General features: G+C 40.7%; 2 protein-coding genes across 2 annotated transcripts in view; one reads left to right on the forward strand and one right to left on the reverse strand.

The window, feature by feature from the left end:
• Positions 1-12145, forward strand: part of LOC117485346 (zinc finger protein 271-like) — a 60136-nt gene that overhangs the window by 23407 nt on the left and 24584 nt on the right. The gene's annotated exons all lie outside the window — the stretch shown is intronic.
• On the reverse strand, positions 6728-11565 carry LOC117485367. Its single transcript, XM_034133879.1, has 11 exons — positions 11543-11565; positions 10269-10503; positions 9725-9950; positions 9345-9618; positions 9075-9255; positions 8875-8951; positions 8600-8780; positions 7850-8098; positions 7508-7679; positions 7246-7394; positions 6728-7009 (listed from the first exon to the last, which is right to left on the reverse strand). The coding sequence occupies exons 5-11, from the start codon at positions 9241-9243 to the stop codon at positions 6762-6764; spliced, it is 1245 nt and encodes a 414-aa protein (XP_033989770.1). The 5' UTR covers positions 9244-9255; positions 9345-9618; positions 9725-9950; positions 10269-10503; positions 11543-11565; the 3' UTR covers positions 6728-6761.

A 12145-nucleotide genomic window follows, 5' to 3' on the forward strand; every position in this document is an offset into this window, starting at 1 on the left:
CTATTACATTATTCGGCTATTTCAGGACATCAAGGCTATGCATGTTTTTTAAACCTTTTCTTTTAAATATTAAGCTTTTTCTGCATTTTTGTAGCTAAAAGCAGCTACCATTCAGCTAATAACATATTCAGCTTTTTCTGCATTTTCAGCTAAATTCATTCACAGTTTACAGCATTCGCACGCATTTTCTGCAGGAAATGCATTTTCTAGTGTTACTTCATGTTAAGGCTAATAAAAATGACATGGCTGTAATGCTAACTAACGTGCTAGCTACTAGCTAGGTAACTAACTTGATCCAGACACTCCTGGTCCTTTCATCAGACGGGAAGCGAAAGAACGAGCAAGACCCATTGCTGGTATGATAACAACCTGATACTAAGCACACAGGCATCTTGTTAAAGTTATCTTATCTTAGCCAGCGCCATATAGATAGATTATATCTATATGGCGCTGATCTTAGCTATCTCTTAGTGGAGGAAAACAATTGTGACATCACTTACGCGACTCTGGGATTTGTAGTCTTTCTAGTTACGTATTTTTCATAGTCTTATATTTCAACAGTTTTACGACAAACTGACTTTTTTGACATGGAAATGATTTTTTAAGATTGACAAACATCATATGTGTAATTCATGGCACAATTCAAACGGGATCGAAAGATAAGTTTTCTCTCTCCATTGACTTCAATACATTATTTTTCCGAAATAAGGTCCCATGGGGCGGAAGTAGATGGGCGTGACTTCGCCTCTCTATACATAGAAGTTCAGAGAAGAAGCAACCCCTATATATTGTATTGTTTTATTTCATTTCATTTCGCGAAGCGCTGTAGTCCACCCCCCCCCGTTGACAATCGCCGCGAGGCGCTGTACTCCACTACCACTACTAGAATTTGTTTTCTTTATTAAATAATACATCTGATTTGTACAGCATTTTAGTATAGTAGTACATTTAACGTGTCAAAAACAAAGTGACAGTAACAGACTGGAAGAAGAACAAACCAGTGTTTTTTTACATACTAGTGCTAACAAAGTAGGCATTTTCTTTGTGCAAATAAACAAGGAAATTCAATAATCAGACCCTGCAATAAAATTAAAATAAATTTCAAGTAACTCAACTCAAACTCACTAACTCACTCTCACTCATCAGACAGGATTTTTCAGGAAGATGAGCATGTCCACATTTCCAGGTAGAAGCTGGGATCTTTGGGCGTTTACAATATCCCCTGCTGTGGAAAAAACTCTCTCACTTGGTACTGATGTGACTGGGGCCTCTTTTAAAGAAACAGCCCTGTCCTGAGTGTATAATAAACAATATGGCAGTGTTTATGTTGTGTTACTACTGAAAACTGACGTTGGTTGACAGACAAAAAAATCAGTATCTTGTAGTCCTCTTGTGTGCTGGAGCGAGTCCATGGGCTAAACCATTCGTTCCCTAAGAGAGGGGGTGGCTGATTCAAGTGCTGAAGTTTGCATTCTCAATTTGGTAATAGCATGACGTTTGGTGTACTGTGAAACGTACAAGAAAAGTCAGCACATATTATATTCAACTCGTAACTAGCTGTAAGGGGCATGCCTCGTCCTAAAAAGTCCCGGCACCAGCTTACAAAGCTGCGATAGGCAAGATGCCGAAAACGCCTATAAGGGGAGGAATGGATGATATACAGTGTATATATGTATATTTACACATGTTCATTTTGTACATTTCTAAAAATAAAGTTTGATGGAAATACTTTCCTTTCTTCCCTGAATTATTTGCTCCTATAACTTATCATTCATATATAGCAAACCATGATTTGATTTCTCATCAAACAGTAGTAGTTTATTACAGGTAAGAATAACTTACTCTTCTATAACAACAGTTGTAGGTACAGTTCGGTTAGTTAGCGTATAAAATATACGGCTGTACCGAGGCCATTATAAGACTGATGTTCCACTCAGAGCGAGCCGAAAAAAGCACTGTGAGACATGGGCGGAGCCTCTCTGGTGGTTGACTAATCAGAACAGGGTGGCCGAGCTGACCAATCGGAGCACACTAGGCTCACAGGGAGGGGGGGGGCAAGAGCTCCAATAAGCCGTTTAGTGGAGAGAGTGAATACTGCTGAATACACATACTTTACAGAGATGCTGTATGCGAAACCAATGTGAGTTTGGAAAATTGCACAGTATAAATCTATTTTAGTATACCTCAACAATGGAATTATGATCAGTGGAAATGGCCATGACATGGGCCCTTTAAGACTGACATTGTTTTAATAAGAGCCGTATTTCCTGTGTGTGTTCAGCGCTCTGCTTCCACTCCCTGCAGCCTATCAGCTCCTCTCAGAGACTGTGTTTGTTGTTTCAGATGATGCTGCTATTTTAGTTTATACAAACTTTCCTGTCGGCTCCCAGACCGTAGTCGAGGAAAACAGGGGATGACTCTCTGCAGTCTTCCAGGCCCGAAGCAACAAACTTCGGGTTCAATAACCCACTTTGAAATAAGGCAGAACGGCGAGCTCTTCTTTGGGGGCCGTTGAATTTATTAAGGTCTTTCTTACAGATCTAACTTTGAAGACACTCGACAGACCTATTTTGCTGCTGCTTCGTTTGCCTCAAAACACACACACACACACACACACACACACACACACACACACACACACGCCACAGCCCTCTCTCTCTCTCTTAAAGGGATAGCGATCTGACTCGGCATGACCCTAATATCATAGCACTTGTCATTTTACCTTGAATGCCATTGCTTTAATTAGTGCGAATGCTGTGTCACAGCATTCCACTATAGTTCTTCGAATCTTTATTCTTCCCCTTAATATTATTATTATTTCAGCCAATACTTTGGCACTCCATAACTTCAGCTTCTTTTCAGCTACAGAAACCATTCAAATATTAAACTATTCAGCCTGTTCAGGAATCGATGGGAAACCTTCACATTTTTAAAAATATGTTATACTTCTTGAAATATTCAGCTTTTTAAACTCTTTTTTTAACATGGAAGTCAATGGGGAAATGCCTTCAAATCCTCTTTTCCTACACCTTGCGCTTAATGCTACTCCTTCCACATACTTTCAGCTAGACACTTCATTCCAACTTCCAAATGATCACAAGACCTTCAGCTATTCAAACTTGACTTTTATTTTTGATATTTTTTACACTTTTTTAGATATTTAACTTAGTTTGGAGCCTGGTAGAGAGGCCTTTTTCAGATTTTAACATTAGTGTGGATGGAGCAGCTCGTTAAGTCTAGAGTGCTTTGATCTCAAAACAGACTGGAGGAGTGCTTGAAATTCTTCCCCAAAAATGTTTTAAACCTGCCATAATTCCCAAACCCTACACTCCTCAGACATATTTTTTCATGAAAAATGTAGGAAAACCTCTCCTAGGTTGGAAAATAAAAAAAAATTAAGAAGAAATATTAAACAAAATGCCTCTTGAGGGCATAAAGAGACTAAAAGTCCACCTAGCTCCCAATTGATTCCCATGTTAAATCTTTCTGGTAATTATTTGGTAATTATTTGATAGGAGCCATAGTTTTTGAACAGGTGGCAAAATTGTCAGATATAATCCTCAATGCATTCTTAATGGGACTCAGTGCTGCAGTTGGTAAATCGTCATAAGTCATCACCATGGTAACCTTTCATCTCTGGGTTTACACACACAGGTGTTTGTAAACATTCATTCACTACTACTTACATTTCATATCTTTATTTAACTCCTTCAGCCTAATTTCAGCTACAGAAACCATTCAAATATCAAACTATTCAGCCTTTTCAGCACATGATGGAAAACTTTCAACTTTTTCAAAATATGTTATACTTTTTAAAACATTCAGCTTTTTAAAGTCTTTTTTTAACATGGAAGTCATTGCAATGCATTTGAGCTGTGACAATTAAGGGCGATCAAGAGAAGAGAGAGGGCGATCAAGAGGAGAGAGAGAGGGCGATCAAGAGGAGAGGGCGATCAAGAGAAGAGAGAGAGGGTGATGAAGAGAGAGAGGGCGATCAAGAGAAGAGAGAGAGGGTGATAGAATAGTGAGAGGGCGATCAAGAGGAGAGAGAGAGGGCGATCAAGAGAAGAGAGAGAGGGCGATCAAGAGGAGAGAGAGAGAGGGCGATCAAGAGAAGAGAGAGAGGGCAATCAAGAGGAGAGAGAGAGGGCGATCAAGAGAAGAGAGAGAGGGCGGTCAAGAGAAGAGAGGGCGATCAAGAGAAGAGAGAGAGGGTGATAGAAGAGAGAGAGGGCGATCAAGAGAAGAGAGAGAGGGCGATCAGGAGAAGAGAGAGAGGGCGATCAAGAGAAGAGAGAGAGGGTGAGCAAGAGAAGAGAGAGAGAAGAGAGAGACGGCGATCAAGAGAAGAGAGAGAGGGCGATCAAAAGAAGAGAGCGAGGGTGATAGAAGAGTGAGAGGGTGATCAAGAGAAGAGAGAGGGCGATCAAGAGAAGAGAGAGAGGGGCGAGAGAGAGAGAAGAGAGAGAGAGAGGGCGATAGAAGATTGAGAGGGTGATCAAGAGAAGAGAGAGGGCGATCAAGAAAAGAGAGAGAGTAATGTAACCTCCTAATGTAATGTATAACTCCTATGAAAATGTTCAAAAAGTGCTCAAACTTCACATGTGTGCTAACAGTCCAGCCGTGAAGACATCTACGGGACAGTTTTGAGATTTCTTCAAATGCCGTTGCCATGGCAACACAATGCTCACCATGAAACACGATTTTCTCATAACTTCAGTGAAAATGCTCGAAATGGCCCAAAAGTTCACAGGTTTGGTAACGATGCAGCCATCAACACATCTAAGCGTATTATGGGGTGTCATCAAATGCCGTTGCCATAGCGACAGATAATTCACCATCAAGTTAGTTCAAAAGTTTGCAGTTCAAATATTCTGCTGCTTTCCCAAGCCTTTTTACTTTCTTTTCTCATCTTAATACAAATTCATTCACTACTACTTACATCTGATATTTAACTCCTTCAGCCTATTTTCAGCTGCAGAAACCATTCAACTATTACATTATTCAGCTATTTCAGGACATCAAGGCTATACATGTTGTAGTTTATACCTTTTTTTAAACCTTTTCTTTTAAATATTAAGCTTTTTCTGCATTTTTGTAGCTAAAAGCAGCTACCATTCAGCTAATAACATATTCAGCTTTTTCTGCATTTTCAGCTAAATTCAGCCACAAATGTTCACAGTTTACAGCATTCGCACGCATTTTCTGCAGGAAATGCATTTTCTAGTTTTATTTATTATTCTCATTGTTCAAAGGTTTGTGTTATGACTGAAACATTTTTCCAGGTTTGAAATAAAGCACAATAATGACATTTAAAGGGCCCATGTCATGGCCATTTCCACTGATCATAATTACATTGTTGAGGTATACTAAAATAGATTTATACTGTGCAATTTTCCAAACTCACATTGGTTTCGCATACAGCATCTCTGTATAGTATGTGTATGCAGCAGTATTCACTCTCTGTGAAAAACGACTTGATTGTGCTCCTGCCCCCCCCTCCCTGTGAGCCTAGTGTGCTCCGATTGGTCAGCTCGGCCACTCTGTTCTGATTAGTCAACCACCAGAGAGGCTCCGCCCATGTCTAACACTGTGTTTTCGGCTCTGAGCATCAGTTTTCAAATGGCGTCAATACAGCCATACATGTTTGAACCGGAGTCCGATCCTGAAAGTGAGACGGACCGTGATGGACCTGATCCACCGTCCCAAACTAGACTGGAGCAGGCGGTTTCACAGTGGAAAGTTTTAATTTTGTATAGCTCTTACATTTCAGATGTAATGTTAGAACTGCATCATTTATCTACAACAAGTTTGTTTCGCTAACCAAACTGTACCTACAACTGCTGTTATGTAGGTGCACGTGTGGAAACTGCGCAGTCATGCCAACCGAAGTGGAAAACGTCTGTTGCAGGGAAATTAGAAAGGTAACAGACATACTTTTCGCGGGAGACTGCCGATTTCATAGCCCTCTCCCGGTTTCCTCCCGGGGTCATATTTCTCCCGATTTCTGACAAAATCAGATTTACCCTGGACTGTTTCCACTCGGACTGTATACAGCTACACAATTGTTTGGTTTCCATGGTAGCGCATGGTAGGCCTACATACTTGTCAAGTCAATAGACTATTATATGCCCTTTTATTTATTCTATAGTAATTGAATGTTTATTTTGTAAACCTCGCCATATTTGGAGTTAATTGCTAAACGTGTTATGTTACAAATATCTTATCTTCCTATAGGTTGCAACACGAATGATGCAAGTCCCAGAACCTATTGTGTGCATGGTTGACCACCCCGGACTAGAGCCAAACTGTTTCAATCCATACACCCTGCAGAACCTCCATAACATTTATAGGTTTGATTATGGACCTTTGAGGCGTAGAACAGAAGGAGTGTAAGTTATTTTTACCTGTAATAAACTACTACTGTATTTGATGAAAAATCAAATCATGGTTTGCTATATATGAATGATATGCTATCTAGGAGCACATCATTCAGGGAAGAAAGGCTACCAAGTATTTCTATCAAACTTTATTTCTAGAAATGTACAAAATGATGATTGATATACATATATACACTGTATAAGATAAGATGGACCTGTGGGGAAAATTAGTTTTTCAAGCAGCCAGAGGGTAAGGGTGAAAAACAGGACAGCACATATATCTTATCATCCATTCCTCCTCTTATAGGCGTTTTCGGCATCTTGCCTATCGCAGCTTTGTAAGCTGGTGCTGGGGCTTCTTAGGACGAGGCATCAGAGTGGTCATCCCGTCATGTGTTGTCCGCCGGATACGCCGGGAGTTTCCTGATCTGGCAGGACAGTATGTTGGCTTCCGACCACCCCTTGACTAAAACGTGAGACATGGCGGGCTACCACTTCCTCCTTTGAGGGCCTGTCAAATTGAGTGGACAGGTCCTTTGGGATGGGGATTTTATTCATCTCCTCCACAAAGGGTGTTGGATCCTCAAAGACTTCCTCAAACACCAGCCTCATCAGCTCACCCACGTACACTGAAAAATATAACATTCATATAATAATTTATTATTTGTATTTTTCTTTTATTCTTTCATTGTACATATAATTCAGTGTGGCTATCTCTCTAGGTCGTCCTCAGACGAGCCCTCCATCGTTGCTTCCAGTCATCCCGGTTCGCCATATATCTGGCCAGTTCATTGGTACTTTGTGCAATAATAATTTAAAATGTAAGTTATGTTTTTAATAAAAACAAAAATATTTGACAACTTACTGTATGTAGGGTCCTTCTTTACAGGCTTTGCGGTACATTCTCCCCTCCTTGCTTTTGGATAGGCCAATTTGTACACCGGTAGTCCGGCAGCTGTTGTGGCTTGCTCACGGTCAGCATTCTCATTGTGATGCATGGCTGCTAGACACAACCTATAGAATTGCAAAATAAAATGAGACTTTGTGTTATGACAGAATAAAACCCTCATGCCACTAACAGTGACTGTGTTATAAGATGCTACAGAATAAATTATACAGTGTATTACCTGCACAACATTCCCATGAAGGGGAAAACCACATTTTTGGGGGCAAAACGCAGAATCAAGCTGTGGAAGGACTCCAGCGATGAGGTCTGGTAGTGATGGCTTAGCTTTTGCACATCTTTGAGAACTCTCGTGTTGTTGAGTATTTTCTCAACTTTGTGGAGTGTTATTGAATCTTGAGTGAAATTACAAAAACATCAACATCCCATTAGAACATTACAACTATCATTTTCCATAACAACAATGTTATATTTACATTCAATATTGTTGATATTATGAAGGAAGTGAAGTGTTTTTAAATTTCTCACTTGTTATTTCCAATTGTTTTATAAATATTGAACTTACCAGGTTTTAGCCATTTATTTGCATCTGTTGTGGCTCTTTCGGGATGTTCACACTTGGGGAATAGGGGGTCGTCGTGCACGTGAATGTTTTGTAGGTGGTTGACGACTGACGTCCACCTTGCCACCTTCTCCGGCCCCGAGGTTGTGCTCGTCGCACTCCAGTATACATGGTTTTTTATGCTGTGCAGCCACCTCTTCAACAACTTGCAGTCCTTGTTCTGTGAAAGTTTCACAAGTTTCTTGGACAAACCTGATAAAAAGAAAACACATGCACAAGTGAATATTCAAGCCATAGTGTTCAAATGATGTGCTGTGATGGACAATATTCAAGGGTGTGGTGGAAAGAAGGGTGGGGGGCAGACAGAAGGGTAAGCACAGCATGTTAATTGCAACCATATGATAATTGCCTGACAATGGTCAGGGACACACCCTTCTGTCTGAAAGCATTTAATAGCCAGCCCAGGAAACCCCCATACATATTCATATACACATCACTGTAAATTCCCATTCTAAAGAGTACTCACATTATCCTAAGAGTAGTGAGTGAAATTGAATTTACAATGACAAAAGGGGCTGTGATCAAGTGGTCTGGCAGACAGTTTACAATAATACAATCTATCCAGACATGATGTCATGTCTGCTGCTGATTAGAAGCTCAGGATAAATTGCATAGTAAAACAAAGGAATATCTGAACAAAGGACAGTGTCTCTGATTTGGTATTCTTCCATTCAAACATATAGGGATAAATACCTTTTTCAAAGTGCCACACATCATAGAATTGTTCTATGTTGCATTCCCTCAGAAACTTCTGGATCTGTGGATGACGGTCAGTCACAATGTACTCAACCGCCAAATTGTTTGACTCCAGATGATCTAGGCATCTTTTCAGTCCCTCCTTTTCCATGTGATAACTACCACCAACTTCATTGCTCTGTTGGTGAATAAGAAATAGGGCATAAATACACTGAAACATGCATCAACAGCCAGTAAGCATAAAATGATAACACCCAGAAAGAGATTCACACCTGAACAAGCTGGAAGTCCACAATGGTATTGCTTCCCAGGCGCATGAGTGTGTAGCTTCCGAACTTCGCTGAGTGCCCTGAAGATAATATAATAAAGGAGGTTTCAAAGCTTTTCAACAGAATGTCAATGGATAACTTAGATGAATTGTAATATACACCAGTAACTCTGGCACTAGACTGTCTTGTCTGTTTCTGCTTACCTGGAGAGTCTGCTCTCATATCTCCTGCAACTGTGACCTTTCCCCCCTGGTGGTGTAGTTGCTGGAAAATCTTCAGCTGATCAGTCTTCCACTTGTGGATAATAGCAGGCTCCAGGTAATTCCTAGCATGCCTCCTGAAGGTCTCATACTGGAAGATCTCCAGCTGCATGGCTCTGCATATCTATGAATACATAGAAAAAGAGGAAACGTTTTTGAAAAAGTCCACTGCTGTCAATTTTAATATGCTATGGATGTTAGATGGTAAAATACCTTTTGTAGTTGGAAGAAGGAACCACCACTGAAGTATGTAGCAGCGGATAATTGCAAGTTGCCAACCGGGGTACTTCCGACGACGGGCTGGCTCTCCCATTGTCTGAGGTAACTGCAGCTTGGACAACGCTGTGTGAACGCCACAAAAGTCCCCAGTTTTCGTCTTTGGACATCACAGTCTCTCTTACACACTGGACATTTTTCAAACAGCTGTCCGAGGCAGCTTTCAAACACAATGTACTTTGCTTCACTGTGCGTGGATCGTGTCTGAAGTCTAATGTAACAAAACAAAATTAACAATACATGTTAGATTTCCAATATTCTTTTTTTCAACTCTGAAGTACAGTAATAGTAATGTATACCCAATATATCAAACTTACGATACGTCAGATTCTTCTGCAAGTACAGAATCATCAGGGTGGTAACTCGAATCCAGAGTCTCTTCAAATTCAGTTGAAGTCTCTCCTTGTTCCTCCTCCAACTCCAGTCGAGGTCTCTTCCTAGGTCCCAGTCCTGGGCCCTTTATTGGTGTAGAGGCCAAGCGGAAATCTGGGTAGGTGGAAGTTTCAGTGCCAACACTTTGGAAAGAAACCGTGGCCTGGATGCCTGTTAATAAAAGGGAAAAATGCATAAATACTTTGTACATTATATAATACACTAATACATTTTAAAAGGCCAACAACTTGTGTACATCTGACAGGAATTCATGAAATATTTAGAATGAACTACACAGAGCAAAGCACTGTATTTCCTGTAGTCCACATAACAGTATTTCAGTGATAAACAATAATATCAAATACAGTTTTATTTATAGAGCACATTTAAAAAACGATTTTGTTCGAGCCAAAGTGCTGTACATGTAATAAAAGCACAATTAAGGTATCTCAAATGAAAAATACAGTCAATGTCAGTGTTATGTTATACCTTTGCTCCTCACGTGTGCCGACTTCAGTGTTCCACGGGACAACTGTGTAGCAACTGACACTTTCAATTCCACTGTCTGTGTTCCCACAGACCGTGTCTCAGCCCTCTGTAGAGTTCCCACAGACCGTGTCTCAGCCCTCTGTAGAGTTCCCACAGAAACAGTCTTTGTACGGTCTGTTTGGCATCCGACTGTACTGGAGCGGTGGTGTTTACCGGGGTCCTGCTGTGATGTACTCTAAGAAAGATACAAATAACATTCATAAATTTAATTTTGTATCCGATGAAAACAGTCAATTTCCTAAAAGCAACACTTTCTGGGAGACATTCCTAACGAAATGAAGTGCAAATCACAAAATATTATTGAAACTTAGTTGTGTGATGTTCGTCAGTTTGCCAGCTGGATTACAATGCTAATCTACGTTGGCTAGTTGTTCAGTGTAATATGCTATACTATACTATGAACAACAGATAGTGGTTCATATTAAGCTATCAACAGCATGTTTACAATTGCAATCTTATATGGGTAGTCTGCTCAAATCATTGTAGCTGGCACGGTCGTTACGCCATATATATATCGCCTCGTTGTTGTGTAGCTTGGTAGCTTGTAGCTTATAGCTCAAGCTATACGTAAATCACCGAATCACAGAATACTGTCTCTGACTATTTCGTGTGTGAATGCAGACAATATCCAGCTATGAGGAACATGTAAGGCGATCTGCTGATTGTTTGATAAATACACAAATAACAATGCAAACTCACAGGTTGTGGGTCCAAACTAAATATAGCATCGTTGTTTGTGTAGTTTACACGCGTGTAGCTTATAGCTCAAGCTATAATGTACGCTAAATCACCCGGAGAATACTGTCTATGACTATTTCGTGTGTGAATGCAGACAATATCCAGCTATGAGGAACATGTAAGGCGATCTGCTGATTGTTTGATAAATACACAAATAACAATGCAAACTCACAGGTTGTGGGTCCAAACTAAATATAGCATCGTTGTTTGTGTAGTTTACACGCGTGTAGCTTATAGCTCAAGCTATAATGTACGCTAAATCACCCGGAGAATACTGTCTATGACTATTTCGTGTGTGAATGCAGACATTATGCAACTACGAGGAACATGTATGCAAGGCATCTGCTGATATATGGAAACGCTAGCAACAGTTAGCCTAGTTAGCACTATGTCAATGATTTAGGAGGCGGTTTACACATTTAACCAGTGGTGGTAGATACATTGTTTGATAAATACACAAATAAATGCAAACTTACAGGTTGTGTACTCGAATCTTCTCCTGCTCCAAACGGTCCAAACAAACTAGGCATAGCATCGTCCTTCAGTTTCAAATGCTGTGCATATCCGGCTTCAAACTGGGCAATGTTTTGGAAGCTTTCGTCTGTGAAATGCCGGGCACACAGTAACATTCTTCGAACCTCTGAAGGAACAGTGTTAAACAGAAATGTCAACCACTGACTCCGTCGTGGTTCTTCCGTCGGTAGGACAAACAGCTCAGATTTCTCCTCACATTTCAGGAAACAGGTCCTTGGCATCGGCATGACTAGATGATTGTGAACTGAACCAGCTTCCAACAGTACATGTTAGGCTGGCAGAGGGTGCGGCCAGCGCCGCTGGGTGTGGCCATAGCTCTTCGGGATTGGTCCATTTCGTTCCGGGTACCGCATGACATCAGGCCGTACCCGGAACTAAATGGAAGACTCAAATGGGCAGTGACGTATCTCCAACGAGGCGTTTTGGGGAGGTATTTTCTGTGTTAGAGTTTTACTCGCTACAGGGTGTACTTTGAGGGTTTTGACTCTGCACACTGTTTACATGCATAAAAACCTTCATAACACACAAGGGGACGGGTAATAACC

Source organism: Trematomus bernacchii, unplaced genomic scaffold (genome assembly GCF_902827165.1).
Source record: "Trematomus bernacchii unplaced genomic scaffold, fTreBer1.1, whole genome shotgun sequence".
In the NCBI taxonomy this organism is placed as follows: domain Eukaryota; kingdom Metazoa; phylum Chordata; class Actinopteri; order Perciformes; family Nototheniidae; genus Trematomus; species Trematomus bernacchii.

Coding starts and splice junctions, on each gene's coding strand:
- LOC117485367 (XM_034133879.1), bottom strand. CDS start 9,243: ATGCAGCTGGAGATCTTCCAGTATGAGACCTTCAGGAGGCATGCTAGG. Junction 7,680..7,849: donor AAATAAATGGCTAAAACCTG/GTAAGTTCAATA, acceptor ATTTCACTCAAG/ATTCAATAACACTCCACAAA. Junction 7,010..7,245: donor AAAGAAGGACCCTACATACA/GTAAGTTGTCAA, acceptor TATATTTTTCAG/TGTACGTGGGTGAGCTGATG.